Source organism: Aphelocoma coerulescens, chromosome 24 (assembly GCF_041296385.1).
Source record: "Aphelocoma coerulescens isolate FSJ_1873_10779 chromosome 24, UR_Acoe_1.0, whole genome shotgun sequence".
Classification (NCBI taxonomy): Eukaryota; Metazoa; Chordata; class Aves; order Passeriformes; family Corvidae; genus Aphelocoma; species Aphelocoma coerulescens.
In genome coordinates this window covers 2,526,475-2,547,027 of record NC_091037.1, presented here as the reverse complement: position 1 = coordinate 2,547,027, position 20,553 = coordinate 2,526,475, and the positions used below count along the sequence as shown (strand labels likewise).

Here is a 20,553-nt window from a genome sequence, read left to right as displayed (position 1 = left end):
TGGAGTCAAAGTAGAGGTGGGAAGTCAAAACTTTAGGAGCAACCAAGCTGCGTGCCTGACAGGAGAAAACAAACAGAACCACACACAGCTTTTGTGGGCTCTCTGATACAGCTCTTCCCCGGAATTTTTTGCTTCCAAACAAACAGGGAAGAGAGAGACGTCCCCCCTCGCTGTGCTGAACCTCAAATGATCCCCTGTGGCACAGCAGGCTTCCAAAGCAGGGGCTGGGCAAGGGAGAGGAGACCCAAACCAGAGGTGGGGAGAGCACCTGCCCTGCCTGGCCACGCTCACAGCGACACCTGCTCAGGTGGGAGCGTCCTGGCCAGGGCTGCTCCCACAGCCTGGGGGGCAGAGAGGCTGGGGAGCGCTCTCGGGAGGGGACCTGTGCTCAGGGGGCACAGAGCTGCTGGAAAGATACTGGAAAAGCAACTTGCAGCACCTTCCCTCTTGCTGGTGGCACTGAGGCACGCGGTGCCTTCCCTGCCAAGGCCTGTGGGCATCCCAAACTGGGAGCATTTCAACAGCGGCCGGGGGAAGATGCCATTTTCTTGGTCAGAGCGGCCAGAACCTCCAATCAAAGCATGGAAAATGCTTTTACCCCCATCAAAGCTGGGATTTCTCCTCTGTCTCCCTCTCAGGGCTCTCCCTGCCCCTTCCTCAGCCCCTGCCCCAACCTTCCCATGGGTTGCAGCTCTGCTTCCTGCACCTCTTTCTCTCTCTCCATTTCACTTGCCCAACTCCCAAACTTCTCCAGAACTCCACCTCTGCCTACACCTCCGTGCTTATCTGCTCTGCTCTCACCCTGGGCTGCATCCCTGCCCCTTTCCTTATCACCCTGATTTCACACACACCACTCCATGGCTTCTCCCCTGCCCTCCTGCAAGCTCACACAGGTCCCCTGGAGCCCAAGCATGTTCCTGTTCCACTCCAAAGTTGCCTTATAGGGATTTTCTGGGCCTGCATGAAAAATGTCCTTTTTTTTTGTTTTGTTTTCCATGGATCCCTTGCCCATGGGGAGGAATCTCTGTTTGTTCAGGACTCTCTGTGCCTTCTGGCAGTGACAAATCCAAACACCTGGCACTGCATGGATATCCCTGGATTAGTCATCCGTGGGGAGAGTGTCCACACAGCCCAGGTAGCCCTGGAGAGGTAACTTCCCACCACATCCCACGTTTAGGAGGAATTAACTCAGAATCAGACAGCTCCCGTGGCTGGGGCTGGCTCCATCCCAGCTCCACGGGCCTCTCCCGTTGGTCCCTGGCACTTTTGGCAGCGGCTGCCACGCCCCAGGGAACTGGGACAGGACAAGAGCAGCTGGAGGGATTGCATTAAACACAGCGAGCAGCGTGATTAAAGAGAAAGGGAGAGCGCAGCAGATGGGAGAGCATCACAGGGGGGTCATTTTGGGTGAGGGGATGAAGCCCACGGGTGGGGGGAGCTCCGAGCCAGCTCTCTGCTCCCAACCTGTGCGAATTCCACGGGCTGGGGAAGCAGGCAGGAGGGTTCCCTGCTGGATAAACCCACTGATCCCACACGGAGCGGATCAGCACCTCTGGGGAGGGAGAAAGTGCCCTCTGATGTCCAAAATTAGAGGCCTTGCTTGGAACCCATCGCCTTCCCCTCCGTGTGCTGGGACTTGCCCTCGTGCAGGACGGGTGCAGGGCCCCACCCTGGCTGGGTGGTGCAGGGTTTGGGGTGAATCCTTGGAGCTCGGCACATGAAAGGCCTTCAAGGACTCGGAGTCCTCTCCTCATTAGTGGTGACTCTGGGAGAGTCACATCCAGGCACAGCACTCTGTGCCACTCAGCCCTCAAAGAGGTGCTGGGCCACCTGGATTGTGGCTGGCCAGTGACAGCTGTGCCTTGGGCTGAGTTTCTGTTGTGGAAAACGAGTTCTGTGACCCTTCAGACAGATCTGTGAAACTGGGGCTTGTCCCTTGTGAGCACAGAAAGCGTTTCCCAAAGGATGAGCAGGGAATTTGCACAAAGATCTCTGTCTCTCGCTCTCAGACAGGTTTGAAACAGCTGTACAAGGTATTTTGCCAAGGCAACAGGTGTAGGAATCACCTTATAAATGAAGTTTGCTCCTTAAAAGCTGGAGAGCAGGAGTTTGGGAACGGACTGCAGCTGGATGCTAAGGAACAGATAAAATCCAGCCAACTCTGGGTTGTCGTCAACAAATTAATTCAGTGGTTTCAGGTCCACCTCTCGAGAAAACCAATTAAAAAGGCCAAATCCTTGCTCCTAATTGCATCCCCCTTTCCCTCACAAGTTCCCCTGGCCTGTTTTGGAGCTCATTCCCAGCAAGCTCATCCAAGGTGCCAGAACAAACCCAGCCTGAAGAAGGAGTTCCTCTGCATATCTGTCCTAAGCAAAGCAGGGCCACATTTAGGCACAGAGGACTTTCCCTGGAGCCAGGGCTTTCTCTGATGCTTTCCCAAAGGGCTGCATTTCAATGAGGAACCTGCACACAAACAAATTTATGCAATCAGCCTGTCCCTAGGACAGAGCAGGGAGACTTCAAAAGGGAAAGGCCAAGGCAGAGCTGAGCTTAGATCCAGTGTCAGGTGAGGCAGATACAAGGCCAGCCCTGATTTCCAGCCAGGGGAGGCTCAAGAGATGAAAAGCAGATGCAAGAGTTAGGCTGATCCCCTGGGGCAACGGGGAGAAGAGAGAGTGAAATCTGAATTGATCCCCAGAGGGGAGAAGGAAGCAGGATGTGAACCTCCCCTTGAGAGGAGGGCAGAAGAGGACTGGGATGGAAATCTGGAGGGCAGACTGAAACCTGAGCTACCCACGGGGAAAAGCCAAGCAGGAACAGAAATGACATCCAGGGAGCACATGAGATCAGGGGAGGTGGGAACACGGAGTGCAATGAAAAGCGATGAGAGAGATCCCCGGGGGGAGGGAAGCCCTGGTGGAGCGAAATTAAAAGTGCAGGGAGTTTTGCATCCCAGATATTAATAACAAACTACCCAGCGAGTTAGGCCCTTCTCTCCACCTTCAAAAGGATGGAGGGGAGGAAGAACTGGTCTGTGGTTGAGCACAAGACTATGAATCAGAGGATGGGAGTCCGTAACCCAGCTCTGCCAGGGAGCAGGCCCCTGGATTCCAATCCACCCCAATGTCCAGGGGCAACCGTCCCACGAAGCATCCCCTGATCCCAGCTGCAATCACAGAGCTCAGCATCTTTGGGAAAAGCCAGGGAGGCAGGCTGGGTCTGCAAGACAGGGCTGAACACCTCCCCGCCTTCCAGAGGCACCAAGGGATGCTAAATCCATTAGCAGAGCGCCTTCAGACGCGTGGGTGGAACCAAACAAGGTCAGGGTGTTTGTTGGTGGCACCCAAAAGGAGCCACCAGGGATTTCACATCTCAGGGGCAGTTTGTCCGCTTTGAATTTCTCACATCATGTGCCTACAGGACATCAGCTGTGGAGCCCTGAGATAACTCGCCCTGCTACCTCAAAGCAACTGCTGGAAATCCCACATCAACCTCAGAAATTAAAGTTTCTTTGGGCAAGGATGGTCAGATATGAACAGAGCAGGGAAAGGACTTGGACAAGGAGGTCCTGAGGGAAGGGAACCCCTCCAGCACCTCTTGCAGGGCACAGGATCCTTCACTTGGGTTTAGAAAGGAGGAATTTTCCAAGAGATCCAGCTGAAAAGGCTTTCTAGGAAGTCTGTTGGAAATCTATGTCCTTGCTACATCCCCTGGCTGGTGTAAACCAAAGAAAGCAAAGAATAGGAATAAAGAACCAGCAGTAAAACTGAAGCTGGGCCCAGCTCAGGCACCTCCGTGCCTGCTTGTCTTAAACACTGTCGGATCTCCCAGCCAGATCCCCTTCGGATTGATGTGATTAATGATAATGACAGGTTTGATAAACAAATGACAGCCTGTCTTGCAAGGGTCAGCCTTTTGCTGGAATGAAGAGTGCCTGGCACATTTGGATAGGGAGCAGAGGCAGATCCTGCCCAGCCTTTCCACAAAAACCTGTCAGCTTCTTTTCAAGAGGGGCGTTTTTTCCCCTCCCAGCTCTGGAGAGCAGGGAGGGCTTGGAGAGGAGCTCTCATTCCCCTCTCTGGAGGAAGAGCTGATCCTGCATTCCTCCCTGGCACTCAGGACCAGCAGATGACAGAGTCCTGCCATCACATCCCTGCTGGAAAAGCACTCCTGGCTTCAGCAGCTGTGTGTTCTCCTCCTCCTCCAGCTGTGGATGGATGCACATCACCGTGAGCTGGGCCACAACCCTCACACCACTCACACAAGCCCTGGCACCTCCCAGAACCATCAGCCCTCCATCCAAGTGTGTCTTCCAGCAGGCAGCACTATCCCAGGGCTTAGCTCCAGACACCTGGCTCTCCACAAACAAACAATCTGGTATTTCCTAAAGGCTGAGAGGGGAATTAAACCACCCCAGACCCGGCGAGACCGCAGCACCTGGGCAGCATCACCGCATGGCAGCCAGGAAAAGCTGTTCCAGCACTCTCAGCCCTTGGCCTGGTCCCATTTGAGGCAAACTGGCCTTGAATTTTGCCAGGCAAGGAAAGAGTCACTCAGATCTGTCCCTGCCATGCTCTGGCCACAATCCCAACCCATCAGAGGCAGATGTCCCTGTGCAGGCTGCCAGCACCGAAGGTGAAAGTTTATTACTGTGCCTTTGCATTTCCCTCGCCATAAACAGGAAACAACCAGCATCAGACTCACTAAATAAAAAAGCCAAACCAGATAGGCAAGGCTGAAGATGCTGCTTTTTCCATCCCCACCCTTTTCCCTCTTATTCACATACAAATTACTGTTGCATCCAGGTGGGAGGAGAGTTTGAAGAGGGGAGGGAAAGGTGGGGGGGGAGAAGAAATGTTTGCCAAATAGGCTGAGGGATCAGAAGGAGCTTTCTCATAAAGCACAGGGCTGACCCACAAACTGCTAGAAAACCTCAAACTCCGCAAGAGTTTCCCTCCTCCCCGTTTGCAGGGTGCGAGCAGCCCCGGCAGGGAATTGGGAGGCAGGGAAGGGGTCTAACCAGGTCACTCCACCCTTCCCATCCCGCCTGGAGCGCAGCAGGGGAGGGAGGGAAGCAGACCTGAAATGTAGGCCATCTACAAAGGCTGGGGGAGAGGCTTCAACGATGTGAGATTTATGATCTTGAAAGTGATTAGAGCCCAGCACTCCAAATAAAGGCAAAGAGAGCTCCTGCAGTCAGTTTGGAGTTGGGTTTCAAACCATCCTGCCCTGGCTTCGGTTTGAAAACTTGAATTGCAGGCTAACGAAAAAGAAGAAGAAGAAAAAAATAAGCCACCCAAAACCAACCTCAAACCCCAAACCAAATTAAAAAACCCACCAACCTCCACCCCTAATGAAAGAGCTCAGCACCTGATTTTACATGAAAACTCTTTGATATTTCCAGCTCTCCTCTCTTCCTTTTTTCTCGTCATTTGAAATCTATTTGCAGAATTGAGGATGAATTCACCAACAGCTGAGGTCAACCCTAAACGTGAGTGTGGAGCCTGTGTGTGCTCGGGCTCCTGCTCATTTAAGAGAATAATTTAAAATAATAATTGTTCTTTTAAATAACAATACTTTCGAATAGTAATTATTATTTTAAATAATAATGATTTAAAATCACTCTACCCATGGCCTTGGGAGGGCCAAGAGAGGGAGACAAAGAGCCATTTGCACAGGGCTGTGTCCACTCAGGGACTGTTCCATCCCATCTCTGACATCCCTGCAAACCCCTTTGGTGGACTCTGGGGAATCAGAGCAGAGTAGAAATAAAATAAAACAATAAAATGAGCTCGTTCACAGCCTTTGGCTTTTTAAACCCTGCTAAATGCCCAGCTAAGTTGGCTATTCAGCTACACAGACGAGCTGGAATAAATGAGTTGGATTTTGTGGTGGAAGGAGGAAAATAAAAGTGGAAATGCTGCAAAAAAAAAAAAAAATTCATAAAACCACAATTTCTTTTTAGGAGGAGGATATTTCTACTGCCTGCAAGCCTGGCTGCCCCCACAGCTTGCCCAGCATCACTCAGAGGGATACAGAGGACAGTGGGTCAGATCAGCAGTGGGTGTAGATCAGCATTGCTCCATCACCTCTCCTCGATTAACCCCAGCCCCAACGCCTTTGTGGTGTTGCCATAGGAGAAGTCTGCAGCGTGGAACGACCTCGTGCTCATTTCTATCTGCAGGGAATTTCCTTTTATCACCCCTGGTGAGAAGATTGGATTCTTCTCCGGGCGTGTGGAGAGCGAGCCCGTGCTCTGGGCTCTGCAGTGCTCAGAGCTGGAGACACAGGGCTTTTTGTTTGCAGCTGGGATTCCAAAACCCTGGAAGATGGCTGAGCGTGTTAAGACACCTTGGATAGGAAGGGGAGACCCACCCAGAGCCGGAGCAGCCAAAGCAAACAAACAAACAGCAGCCTGGCTGACATTTGTCAAGGCGAGAGCCACCAAGGGGAGCTTGAAGGACAAAAACAGCCATGTGGAGAAGGTGCAGCTGCCCTGTGCTGCTGGGAGGGAGCCTTTGGAAGGGGTTGGAGCACTTGAGTTTGGGGAATGCACACTGGAAGTGTTGGCTGCTGTGCCAACATCTGCCTCAAGCCTGTCCATGATGGAGCCCCAGCCCCTTCTGCATTCCTGGCTGCAGCTCCCATCCCTGGAATCCTGCAGCAGGGCAGTGTTTGGCTCTCCAGGCTTCTCTTCTCCTTTCCGGGGCTCAGCCCAGCTCTGCTGGCCACAAGAGGCCTCAGCTCTGGGCTCAGAGAGCATTTTCCTACAATCCCAGAATGGTTTGGGCTGGAAGGAACCTTAAAGCCCATCCCATTCCACCCCCTGCCATGAGCAGGGACACCTTCCACCATCCCAGAGTGCTCCAAGTCTCGTCCAACCTGGCCCTGGACACTTCCAGGGATCCAGGGGCAGCCACAGCTGCTCTGGGCAACCTGTGCCTCACCACCCTGCCAGCAGAACTCCTGTGTCTGCAGAGATCCAGGACCTCCAGAGGGCTGTCACCTCCTGATACGGCCCTCAGGGATTTTTAGAGCCACACAGGAAGATCTGCAGGCACTGAGAGAGCCAGGGAATGCTTTTATCTGGACAAAGCTGGGGGAGAAGCGCACACCCAGCAGGGACAACGGCCCTTCAGCTGCTCTTTTGCAACTGGGGTTTGCTTCCCCATATTTTTATCTGCTGTCCCTTTCTCTGCTTCCTTGCAAACAGGAACTCGACCTGGGCACCCCAAGACCTCAAACCACCTCCCCTTTAGTGCTGGCTGAACACTCCTGTGAGTCAGCCCCGTGCCTTTGTCCCTGCACACCCCGGTGCTGTCAGTGCCAGTGTCACAGCACTGCGGCTTTGGGGCAGATTCGCACCCTTGCCACCATAACCGAGGTGCTTCTTTGTTCTTAAATAATGATAGAAAAAAATTCAAAAGCCAGAAAACCCCTCAAGCAAATGGTCATTCAAAGAAACTCTGTAATTAGCTGAACTTCTATGAATTAGGAAGAGGGAAAGCAGAGGTGTAATCTGTCATTTATCCCACAAAGGGAACTGGGAAGGAGTTCTGTGGTCAGTTTAATGGCAGCTTCTGACCTAACAGTTTTTATCTCTTAGCAGGAGCTGCCTGGGCCTCAGAATGATGAGCAATTAAAAAACAGCCATTCCAGAAAGGAGGAGAATACCTGGGAACCCAGGGAGCCTCTTACCTGCCTGTTAAAGTCCAGCCCATTCTGTTCATTCCCTACAACAAAACAAAGAGAAAAACATCTCAGTATTAACGACAATCAGCACTGGTGGGAGCTTTCCAGAACTTGGAACACACATAACCAAAAGCCTGGCCCTGGGAGAGCAAGGAGAGGAGGAGGAAGGCGCAGCAGTGGAAGGATGAAGGCAGCTTCTGCAGCGTTTAGGTGGTGCCAGCCTTTGCCGAGCGATAAGAAGTGTTCCTGCCTGGGAGATACCTGGCCAAGGGTGGGGGAAATCTCGCTGAGTGCAAGGGAGATTCCAGCAGAGGTGAGCTGGAGGACATCACAAATCTCCAGGGAAATCCAGGGCTCCCTGTGGGAAAGGCCAGCAAACAGGTGGCCAGGGCTGCTCACCCGGGATCTTCAGGAACCCGCGTGGCACCGGGTAATTACGGGATATCTGAGGGAACACAGGGTGCCGTGGGGTTGTGCTCAAGAGGCGTCTCCTTGATTCCAAAAGAGATTGGCAGGCACAGGGGGAAAAATCAGACAGGTTTCAGCCTGAAGGTACCGCACAGGCCCTCACTCATTCCCCTTTGATGATAAACATCCCCCCCCCTCCATCACACCTGCCAAATTCATCAAGAACATCACAGAGCAAAGGTTGTGCTCTCCACACATCTGAATGCTTTAAGGGATTCCACGAAGCTCTTGAGCTGCAGAGGCAACCCCAAGACACCCCTTCCCCCTTTGCAACACATTCCCCAAGCCATTCCCTGCCAGTCCAGCCGAGTTGGTGATGAACCGCCTGGAATTGTTCACATCCCACCGGCACAAGCCCCTAGGCCTCCTCCTCCTCCTGCTGGTTTTTCCAGGATACCTTTCCCCACGAAGCAGAGCCCGTGGCCTGTGATCAGATCAAGCTCCAACACATCGTGTTTTCCAGCAGTTCAGGGCTCCTGCAAGGAGCTGGGAAGAGCTTGGGAGAGGCTGTGCAGGCAGGAGGGCAAATCCAGCCCTCCCGTGGACCTTCCTCAACTGAACAAGCCTTTACCCTATCCCAGCACACATTTTTCCATGCACAGAGTATTCCCAGGTGAATCAGCCTGGATCCTGAGGGGGAGTGTGCTTGGTACAATTATCCACGGATGGCAAAACATTGGAGAGTCAGGGATAACAGAGCTTCGTGGCTGCTCTCTGCTGTCTAGAAACAGCCCTGGAGATTTAATCTGTGACATTTGAAAAGCACTGACTGTGGAGATGGAGCTGTGGGACTGTGCTGTGGAGCAGTGCCACAGCAGAACGAGCTGCTGCCCCCTCAGTTTGAGATCTCCTCGCTATCTGCACCCCAGCCAGCTCTGAGCCATCCCCCAGTTCTGAAATCTCCTCTGTGTCCTCACTACCTGCAACCCCAGCCAGCTCTGAGATGTCCCCCCAGTTCTGAAATCTCCTCTGTGTCCTCACTACCTGCAACCCCAGCCAGCTCTGAGATGTCCCCCCAGTTCTGAAATCTCCTCTGTGTCCTCACTATCTGCACCCCAGCCAGCTCTGAGCCCTCTCCCCCAGCCTGGCTGCAATCCTGCCCTGCTCCTGCCTTGCTCCCGACCTGCTTCTCCCACCTCTCAGCCCTTTATCTCCTTTCCCCGTGTAATTCCCTACTCTGCTCCAACCCCCTCTGCTCCCTGTCCAGCTCTCTCCAGCTGCTCCCACCCCGGGATTTGGGCTCATTCATTGCGTTCCAGCCCCGTTCCAAAAGCCAAGGAGAGCAGATCCAGCGATGGGAATGCTGATAGCATTAATGGATGATCACAATCAGCATCCACACACCTGAGCAGGACCGCGTGCGCATCTCCAAGGCCTGCAGTTTCTACCTTTGAAACCCCCACGGGGTGTGGGGGGGTGTTTGATGCGATCTGGAGGCAGCAGCTGAAGGGAAGCACAGCCAGGAGGGAAGGAGGAAATAAAAGTTCCCAGCTGCTAAAATAGAACAGGAAGGAAAAGGTAATCTCCTGGTTTCTTGGAAACAGGAGTTTCACTCACGTTCGGGCGCAGCGTGGTGATGAGGCAAGATTCAAAGAGCTGGAGGGGAATCCCTGGGTCCCAGAGACAATGGCTGAGTCACCACCATTCACCCCAAAACTTGGAACCCGAGAGGCGCAGCTGGAACGGAGCTTCCCTGCACAGGCCCTCATCCTCCAGCACAGCCTTCTCCCTCCTCTTCCCAGCTCTTGCTTTTCCCTCCCTCCACAAGCACGTGCAGCTGACACTCTTTGACCTTTTCTCGTCCCTTCCTCTCCTACAAAGTCAGACACAGCATCCCCCATCCAGCAGAGCAGCAGGGGGGACTTGGGAGCACGAAGGGCAGGAATCCTGTGCCAGCTGAGCACACTGCAGATATTCCTGGAGCCTGGCACTGGCTGGGGTGCCTAAGTCTGAGGGAACTGCCCCGGGCTGTCTGGGCAGACAGAAGGAGCAATAGGCACCTCCAGAGGCCATTCCTGCACCTATCTGAGCCGCCCATCTCCGCTGGGATGAATGGCCCTCTGGAGATGACTATTCCTCCTGACTGACTCCAAAGGGACCCAGGGGCAACCAGTTCAGCCTTAGATGTCCAAGAGGGAGAGATTTAAAACTGGGAGGGGTGATTTCTGCTCCCAGTGGTTATGTAAATGGGAGCTGGATACACAAATCTCTGCAGGACCAACGAGTGTTTGGGCACAGATTTATTTGCAAAAAGATCTGGCCCTTTTTTTTTGTCTGTTTCAGTGAATGTAAAATTCAAGTGATTGCAGCTGTGGGCCAAGGATTGGGTGTGATAGGGATAACAACTCTCCTCTTCCAGTTGAATCTGTAACTTTCCTACAAATGCTTTATAAAAATAGCCTCAGTTTCCTCCCAGTTTCTGTCAACATCAGGGTTCGCACTGCAGCAGTCATTTCTCTCCTTAAAGGAATGAGCTGTTCAAACAATCTGCACTTAAGATTTAATCTTTTCTAGCTCCAGGAGATAAAAAGAAAGAAAAGTGTAAGTGGCAGCAGATTCTCTCTCCTGCTGCAAACTGCCAGAACTCCACTCATTTTAATGGCGCTTCAGCCCAGCCAACAACTTGATTTCTGCTGCACGAGCCAGACACAATGGGATCCAGAACCTCCGGAATCTGCTAGATCAGTCCTCCCCTTCCTTAAATTCCACGAGGCTGGGGAAGCCCTGAGATTTCAATGGGGAAAGGCTGCTGGGAGCCCCTACAATTCCCAGCAGCTTGCCCATAACCAAGGCTTCGCCCTGCTGTTCCTGGGTCTTGGGGCTGGGGGAAGAGGCAGTGATAAGCTCAGCTGGCTCCCCGAGCCCGGCAGCCCAGGGTTGTGCTGCTCTCCTTGGTTCACCTGGCAGCTGTTTTGCATAGCCCTGGCATCAGATCTGGTGCGAGTTTGCCTGGGGAGGTTTCTCTGGGGATGGGAGCAGCACAGCAGTTCCGGGCAGCTTCCCCCCACCCGCGGCCGTTCCCCCCCTGGAAAACCCAAGGCGAGGGATCCATCAGGACCAGAGCTGCAGAGCCAGTCCGGCCCCGGAGGATAAAAGCACCCTAATGGTGAGAAAAGGAAAATCAGGGTGGCCTTCATCTTCACACAGGCAGCCAGGGGCAGGTGTCACCTCCAGGGAGTGACACTTCTCACCCGGCCACACCAACAGGGCCGTGCCAGCCTTGTCCCCACTCCCAGCCAGCTCCACGCTCTGAGGGGACAGGGGGATGAGGAGGTGATTCCAGCCTTCAGCAGGTGTTGGGGAATTCCCACAGGGAATCAGTTTGCTGCTGCACATTTGGGAGGGAAATGGGGAACAGCTGAAGGGCGCTGGGGGAACGATGCCAGGCAGACACCAGGCAGGGGGTTCGGCTGCCGGGGCTGAGATGTCTGAAATTTTGAGGTGCCTAACCAGAAGCCAATTGCTCCAGGCTCCCTTTGCAGCCATGCAGAGGAAGCAGGCGCTTCCAGAGGGCAATTCCTCTCGCCCCCGAGATAGATGGCACAGGGATGAATCACCCTCTGGAGATCCCTGTTTCCATCAGGGTCTGCCTGGGGTGAGCAGGTCAGGCTCCAGCCTCAGAGGATCAAATATCTAAAATTCAGATTAATCTCACCTATCCTGGAGATTTTAGCACTCCAGCTGACGGAGCACAATGCCACGGGAGGCTGGCAGAGCAGACTGGGTGCAGGGTGCCTTTCAAGGGGCATTTCTGATAAATTCCCTCGTTCAAATCCCTCACCTCAAAGAAGGTGTGAAATGAAGAGATTGCCCAAGTGCTGGTAGAGAAAAGAGTGGCAATTACTGTAACTATAACCAGTACTTGTCCCTCGAGCTGGAAATGAAGCCAAATGCTCACCTCCACTGAAGGAATAAGCAAACCAAGATATCCAGCACCAAACACTCCTCAGGATTTCCACTGACTTTGGAAATTCAGGCAGAAACCAAGGCACAGCCCTCGTGCTGCTGTTCCCAGCAGCCACACCAGCAACTTCTCCAGAGCCAACAGGAAACCCTGGCTGCTGGGAGCTCACTTAAATCACCTTTTCCTCACGGAGTGGCCACCCCTGATTCCCTCCAGCTGCTCCCACCAGCACTGGGGAGCAGGAGCTGCAGCTGAGCAGGCACCAGTCAATTCCCTGGATTCCCACATGCCCTGCTGGGATGCTTGATGCTCCCAAGGCACCTAAAAAGTGCTTTTTTAAAGTGTGAGCAGGAGAGGGGTTTGAGGCAGCCAGGTAGGGTTGCAGTTTGAATCTCAACTCTTTGCTCCAAAGACACAAAACCCCCAAACCACCGGAGCATCTCCATGGGAAAGCCAAGGCTGGCGAGCAAAAGTGAATCCTGTGCTGACTCAGACAAGCTCCAGACTCCAGGGGAAGCTTTCACTGAACACTCAAGTGCTTCACTGGGCTGGAAACCCCCGGGTTATAAAAATGCCTTCCCTGTGTCAGCAGTGCCTCAGAGAAATCCCATCCCCGGGTCCCTCTGCAGCCCCTTCATGTGGGGCAGGGAGAGGGGGAGAGCAGGACAGCGAGTGTGGGAGACTCAGGCACCTTCCAGAAGGAAACCCGAGGGCAGCAGTTGTTCCCACGGAAAACATTTCACCTGCAGGTGCTGGGAGAGGGCAAGTCTCTTCTCCGAGACCAGAGGCAAGAGGCAGATCAGACCAGCTCTTCCTTTGCCCCTCTAATTCAAGTCAAACCAGCCTTTTGTTCCCCTTTCCCCTCCCCATCCTTTTTTATCCTCTTCCATAATGGGATGTTTAAGAAAAAAAAATAAAATAACCCAACCTCAAACCCTAATCACCTTCATTTGAATTTCAAATATCCCCCTCCTGGCCTCCCCCACGCCCCAACTGACTCGGAGCTGGGAATATGGAAATTTCTCCTGCTTGCCTTAAATGTGGCTGTGCTATGAAAATCATCAGCCTTATGCAAATCCCGAGCAGCCCCAATTGCCATGGCAACCAGCTGTTTCCAGCCCAACTGCTGCAGCTTTCATTTACCCGGGACTTGTCCTGGGGCTGTGCATGGCTGCAGGGGGAAGAGACGAGAGAAATCCTGGAGGCTTTGAGGAAAGTTTCACGAGGGAGAGCCAGCCTTGGGGAGCAAAGGCGTAGCCCAGCGCTGAGCTCAGCGTGGGGCCGGGAGAGGCCAAGTTTCCTCAAAAGACTTTGGCCTGGCAAGCTGCTTCCAGCCCGAGCTGAGGAGGGAACAACAAAAGGCAGAAGGGGAAAAAAAGCTCCCAGAAAAAAAAACCAAGCTGGGAGGCAGCACGGGCTGAGCACCCCCCAGGCCACTCTGCCATCCCTTACCTGTGCTGGGTCCTTCCACCTGAGGTAGGAGCTGACACAGAGGCTGGAACCTCCAAACCTTATCCCAACGGGATCCATCACCTTCCAAAGAGACCCTACCCCACGGGAATACCACAAGCAGCCGCCTTCCCAGAGCCCGGCAGAGGTCAGGGCTCCGTCCTGCCCATCCCTGGGCAGAGCAGCAGCTGCAGACAGCTCACACCCTGCAAAAAGGTGCCAGAAGAGAGCAGGACTCTCACCTGCGAGCTGGGGAATGAAGAGAGGCTTAATTCAGTTTGTGGCGGAGGCAGACTGGGGCAAAGTCTCTGATTTTCCATCTGCCCTGACCCGGATTTCATGCAAAATGCGCTGGCACTGGGAGGGGATTTGGCTGCGGTGGAAGTTTTGGTGTCCAGTTTCAGAGCTGCCCTCGCTCTCTGCTGCACTGCCAGGGGACCTGAGGGGTGCAGGATCCATCCACAGGGATGGATGTCACAGCAGGGTCTCCTCAGAAGGGACACTCAGGAGCAGATGCATCACAGCCCCTCGGTGCTTGATTTTCTGCAGGTTTAAGGGAAAGGGTCCTTCTTACTGCCAGAGAGAAGATTCCTGCTTCAGTGCTCTCTCCAGGGGAGACTGAGGGCAGAGCTCATCACTGCCTGCAGCTCCAACCTCTGCTCCGTGACCCAGGGAACGGCTGGAGCTGGGTCAGGGGAGGTTTGGGCTGGAGAGCAGGGAAAAGTTCTTTCCCCAGAGGGTGCTGGGCACTGCCCAGGCTCCCCAGGGAATGGGCACGGCCCCGAGGCTGCCAGAGCTCCAGGAGTGTTTGGGCAGCGCTGCCAGGGATGCCCAGGGTGGGGTTGTTGGGGTGTCTGTGCAGGGCCAGGGGTTGGACTAGATGATCCTGTGGGTCCCTCCCAGCTCGGGAATATTCTGCGATCCTGAAGCACTCCGACAAGTCACCCAAGCTACGAGGGCGAGGTAACCCTGCTCCCATGGCCACCAAGAGCCCAGAGCTCCACCACGCTCCTGTCCCCATCGCTGCCCCTCCAGCTCCCAGGCTCAGCCGATCCCCCAGCCCAGCAGCCACCCCAGCCCTGCCCATAGGGCCGCGGGGCCGTCCCATATGGCACCCCACATCCCCCCCAGAGCCGGGGTGCCCGGCACACCCCACCCCGGGCTGCTGGCAGGCCGGGCAGCTCCCTGGGTTCCAGGGTGGGGAGCGAAGATGCTCGGGGCGCCTGCAGCTATCCAGTTCCCCGTGGTTGTGTTTGAAGCGCTTCCCTATCGCCCTTTGTGTAAAAGCTTTGGCTTCCCCCCCATCGCCTCAACAGATGGAATCAAAGGGAAGTAGCTCTGCTTGGTGTAACCTGTTTTGATGGGGGAGATAAGCGGGGAACAAGTGTCTGACACAAACAAACAGACAGACAGGGGCAAGTCCCACCTCAGCGTTCTGTTGCATCAGATACCGAGGGCTTAGATAAACCACAAGAAGGGGGAGATCTCTGCCCCGCGGCTGCAGGACCAGGGGCGACACTCGGCAGTGCCAAGCCCCCACAGTTCCCATCAAAAAAATCAACGCGGAGCTTGCTGGCATGGCTTTCATCAGTTTGAAAAAGATGAAAAGAGCTCCGAGCCAAGCAGAAAACTCGCTGCTCGTCATTACCCCCCATGGAGGCTCGCCTGGGAGCCCAGCCCCGATGCCAAGGCTTGGGATCACGCAGGAAAAGGGGAGAAGGGCCCGAAAAGCAGAGGGATAACCTCTGATCGGGCTGCCCCACATCCCCGGGGTGATGGGGAAGGCAAAGCAACCCTGGTGGGAGCAACTGGTGCCTGCTCCCCCTCACGCACGTGATAAAATAATGCAGGGTTAAAGGAAGGATTAAGATTCGCAGGGCTGGGCAGTGATATCCCTTAGAAATTATATATATATATTTTAACAACAGTTTGAAAAATGGCATAATTTCACTGTAACCGGTAGGTTTGGGCTCAAGAACCCACGGGTTTCTGGAGAATATGTATTTTTAAAAGCCCTGAAATATTTTCTATGAAATTGATGTGGATGAAAGGAAATGAAAAAAAAAAACAACACTGAACTTTCCCAACCTCCTACGAAAGGCAAACGATTTTAACAATTTTCTCGAAGAAGAAAACCCCCCACAATTATTTCAAACGCTTTCAAAGTAAAACAATGCCCCAAATTACCCCTTTTTTTTCCCCCCTTCTAAGCCTGGAATTGGCGGGGATATGAAAGGATGAGATTATGCTTCTGCTCCTGACACTTCCCATCAGATCTTTAAGCATCAGTTTTAGATCAAGGGCTTGGTTTACAAAAGCATTTTGGCACTTAATTCCCTTCTTTTTTTTTTTTTTTTTTTAATTCTTCTTGGAACCAGCCCGCATCTTTTGGTGATGAAAACCCTTTGGATACCTGCACCTAGAAGGATTTCTCGGTCTACTATCGTTAATTTCTCGGTCTAATATCGTTAATTTAGGGGGACGAGGTTCCTGGGGAGCCGTGCGGGTTGGCCTAATCCCGTAGGAAATGGGAAATTCAATTAATGACTCATCACAAAAGTGCCTTTTCCCACATGAAGCGGGTAACCAAAACACGCCGCTATTAGGAGCTGCAGTAAATATTCCTCTAACAATGCTTGCAAAGCAGCACAAAAACTTCCCGGGAAGCTCGGCACAAAGAGAGCTTTGTTGTTTATAAACAGAATGGGCTGAAAGAGGGGAGAAAACAACGCGGGGAAGGCGCGGAGAGGGTTTGGGTGAAGTACCCGGAGCTGCACCTTGGACAGGTGAGGGAGGGGCTGATCCCACCCTCCGAGGCTCCCACAAGGTGTCCCCAAAGGGTGACACCCCTCGGGAGGGGCTGTGGCTGCTGCTGGAGATCCCCCCCGAGAAGCTCCCGACCCTCTGCAGTTCTGCCCTGCCTGAAGAACCCGAACAGACCCCAAAAAAATCACCGGGACAGCCTCAGGAAAAAAAAAGCGATTTAAACAGGTTCTTTGTGGCACTCTTTGCAGGTGAAGGCGATTTACTCGTCCTGATTTCCCTGCTTGATTTGAAGGCTCCGAGGGCGCAGCCACCGCTGCCGAGAACAATTTTGTTATTTTCAAACAAATTGACTTCGCTGCTCTGCTTTCTTTTCTCAATTACCACTAAAAAGAGGTGCTGCAGCTCGCGCTAATGGCTGTCTGGGATGCTTAAGTTGAGGGAAAAAACCCGTATTTATCCAACCAAATGTGCTGCCAGCTTCTGGTTTAGCACTTCTGACTCCAACAGCAGAGCCTCCCACTACCTTTAATAGCAGCCAATACCAGGATGAAATCCCAGTTTCCCTAATCTTGATTAATCCTGCCACCCATCAATGAGTGCCAAATATTCCAGGGGGCTCCAGTTCCCATTTTAAGGCCCTGTAACAGCTACCAGGGTTTTTGTGAAGAGCTTGGGGAGTTGGGGATGCGATTGTTGCTCGTTTATCCCAAACCCCAGCTTGGGGTGATTTGAGAGCCCCGAGCAGGAGCTGAGCTGGCCAAAGTCAATCAGAGTTCATGGATGTGAATAGAACCAGATTTTATCTCTATTTTAGATCATGTCAAATAACCCATCTTAACAGCCAAGAGCACAGAGAATTTCTAAATCAAGGGGTGGGGTTAGTCCCTTTAAAACCTGGAGTTCTCTTGCTTACCCAAAATCTCATTTTTTTTCTAAGTTATCTCAAGTATTATGAGAGAAAGAGGAAAATCATTCCATGCAGTTTTCACCTGCTCTTACACACCCCCCTGGCCCAGGCTTAGGGCTCTTCATTACTCAGAGAATATTCAATTCTTCTACATTTTCTCCACCAGTTTTTGTTTGGAAAAGTGTTGATTTCTAAGCCTGTAGCACAGCTTTTAATCATCTTAATTTGCTGTACCTAGTGGGTGCTAAAATGATTCCTCATTGTTGCCCATTTGCCTAAAAAGGGATGTGACCATGGCCCTTTGGGAAATTACAGGCTCAGGCCTTGTATTCAAATCTCACTTCAGGCAGCCCGAAAACACAAACCTGATTTCTCTGGTGCCTGTCACACCTCGAGGTGGGTGAAGCTGGCAGAAATCCCTGCTCACACCAGCACTGTCGCCTTCAAAGGATCACCCTGTGCCTCAGCTTTCCCAACCCAAGGAATATTGGGGCTCCCCGGAGGAGCTGGAGCCTGCACGGTGTCAGGTGTGAGGGGAGAAACCCAATCATGCCTCGCAATCCCAACTGGATTTGATTATTCCCAAAGTCCCTCCCATTTCTCTCACACACAGAGCCCAAAAAAGGCTCTTTTCCCTAAGGAACAGCTCCTGGCAGAGCCCCACAGAGCTGCCTGTGCTCAGCTCAGCGCTCCAGCGCTGCTCCAAAGCCATTCCTGCCCTGGCAAAGGCGCGAGCGAATGAATTTCCACCTCAAACCCACTGAGGACATCTCAGGGAGGCACTCAGGGATTCGCTGCTCTCACAGAGAAGGGATCTTGCATTGCTGATCAAGATACCAACGCAATCCTAGCCCAGAGCACATTCCTGATCAACTCCCAGGCTGGAAGAGCAGCAACAGGAGCCGAGTGAAGCGCGGGGAGAAACTTCCAGCACCCACATTCCCCTTTTCGTCTTTCTTTTTCTTTTCTTTGCCCTCCCTCTCGTGCCCCTGCCACCCCAGGCCCTCCTTACCTGGCTCCACCTGGTCAGGTTCGTGCCGGGTGTCTGTGGAATCTGCCGCATCCCCGCTCATCTTGATCTCTGCAAAAGGAGGCACAACTGATTTTAATAACAGGTCACAGTCCCAGGCAACAGGCACATGTGGCTTCCACTAAACAGCACAAATGAATGTGTGTAATTATAATAAACCATCAGACTTTCAAATTTCTGATTCCTCAACATACAGGCACTAGAATATTCATCAGCTCTGAGGATGCACTTTCCCTCCTGTTGCTCTTTGCAGCCCCCCCCTCACTCCTGTCCCCCCTCCCCACTTTGCTGCGGGGTTTTCACCCTTCACAGCCCTCCTCACCCACAGGAGGAGGGGTGGATTCAGCACTGGGAGCCCCCCAGCCCTGGTCAGGCTTCCCAAAGCTGCTGTGGTGGTCTGGCTGTGACACCATCCTCCCACACCTGGATTGATGGGGATCCCTCCAGCTTTCTCCCAGATCCTTTCCTTGTCCTTCAAGATGGCTCAAACTCGAGTTTGAGTTTCTCCCACTGCCCCAATTTGCCCATTATTTATCCTCTTTTCTGTCACGTGCAGGTGCTCACACCCCTCACAAGCCACCCAGAAGCTGCCTTGGCCCCGAAGTGTTGTCCCCAACCCATCCAGCTCCTGCATATTCCCTCCCATTCTCACCCACGCCAACAAATTTGTCATTTACCCTTGAAGTGATGACTGCCACCACACCCGGGGCCACTTTCTCCTTCGGGGACAGCTGCAAGAAGAGGTGGGAATGGTCAACTTCACACCGGGCTGCTCATCCCCTCCTCAACAGAGGCCAAGGACACAGCAGTGGGAGGAGGGGGGGACATCGATTCAAATTCAGATGGACACCCCCTCAGCTTTTCCACCCTTTCCCTGGGAATTTTAACTGTTTCCAGACTAGTTGAAGCGGGGGGGGGGGGGGGGGGGGGGGATAAAAAGAAAAATTAAAAGATATTTCTTTTTTCTAAAGACCCGAGTGATTTGCATGTGCTTCCTGCAGCCAATCCCGGCCACAGACTCTTCCCATTTGCATCAGGGAATAACAACAGCGGCGAAGCTGGGCCAGTGTTTGCTGTGGTTTTGCCGGGGTAGGGAAGGCAGGTGGAAGCCACCTAAAAGCATCATGCAAACCCTTTTCCTCTTCCCCATATCCACCTTTTGTTATTCCCAAACGGATGAGAGCAGCCCCGCTGGATTTTTCTCCCCGTTTCCCTCTGCTGCTCACACCAGAACAGGCAGGGCTTTGTGTGTGTGTGTGTGTGTGTGCAGGTTTCCTTCTCCCGCATTCAAAGTTCCCGTGTGCAAACGGCAGATAATCTGCTTTTTTGGCCAAGATTTCATAGCTTTGATCAAGTTAAAAGTCTGAAACTTTCTCCAGCAAATGAATAAAGGTGGAAAAAAAAAAAAAAAATCAGGATTTTATACCAGAGCGCAGAAACTTTCACATACTTCAGAAACTTCCTTCCCTTAAAGTATATTAAGGAGTGGGGGTGGGGGGGGGGGGGGAAGGAGGGAGAAAAGAGTTGTGGGATTTTTTTTTCCCTTCAAATAAACCCTCTGCAATTAAGACATGAACGTTTAGTGGGGCTTCTAAGCATTTCTACTGCAGGAAGAGTAATTACCATCAGCTATAAACATCTTCTTGTCTTGTACCACTGCCAAGGGACCCTAACTTAGGCAATCTACAAAGCACAAAGTTTTGCTGGCTGCCAAAAAGTATTAAAAAAAAAAAAAGGCAAGTTCTCATAAAATAGAGGGAGAGAAAAAAAAATCTAAAAGCCTGCAGAAGTTTGGTGCTTGCCTTGGTGAGAAAGGCTGAAAGCTTGTAAAAAATATAAAATTAAGGAAAGAAAAGATCTAATTCCCAAGAGAGCAAGAGCTGGAACAGTTCAGAGAGAGCTGAGGAAGGGAAGACACAGCAGCAGAGCATGAAAAGCTCTGTCCCTCCTGCAGGAGTGACCCCCACACCCCTTTGCCATTAAAAACTGGGGTGGGTGGGGAGGGAAGGAGGAATTGCTGCTGCAACTCGATTGCATATCACATGTCATCCATCAGGTAAACCCCCTCCTCCTGGAGCCAGGAGATAAGGAAATGCCCTGGGATTCCCATGCACAGGAATTTTATTTTCAGCGAGATTCAAATCCCCCCTGTAAACGTGCCCAGGTTATTACAGTTTGAATATCTTGTGGGGGAAAATAAAAGAAAAAGTAAACAGGAAGAAAAGGAAAACTCTGCCTGCTCATCTGGGAGGTTTGAGGCAGCTTTTGTATCCCTGTGGACAAGAGCACAGCACCAGCACCCTCCAAGGGATCCTTGGGAACAAGGAGCAGACACAC

At 52.6% G+C, this 20,553-nt stretch overlaps 1 protein-coding gene across 1 annotated transcript in view; it reads right to left on the bottom strand.

The window, feature by feature from the left end:
• The window catches only part of POU2F3 (POU class 2 homeobox 3), a 36,392-nt gene extending 16,475 nt beyond the window's left edge, over window positions 1–19,917 (bottom strand). The window contains exons 1-4 of the mRNA XM_068994875.1: window positions 19,840–19,917; window positions 18,894–18,947; window positions 18,199–18,267; window positions 7,699–7,733 (exon numbers count right to left, since the gene is read on the bottom strand). Of these exons, the coding sequence (XP_068850976.1) occupies window positions 7,699–7,733; window positions 18,199–18,267; window positions 18,894–18,947; window positions 19,840–19,855 (174 nt within the window). The 5' untranslated portion in view covers window positions 19,856–19,917. The remainder of the gene's footprint in view (window positions 1–7,698; window positions 7,734–18,198; window positions 18,268–18,893; window positions 18,948–19,839) is intronic.
• Window positions 19,918–20,553: the final 636 nt, after the last annotated feature.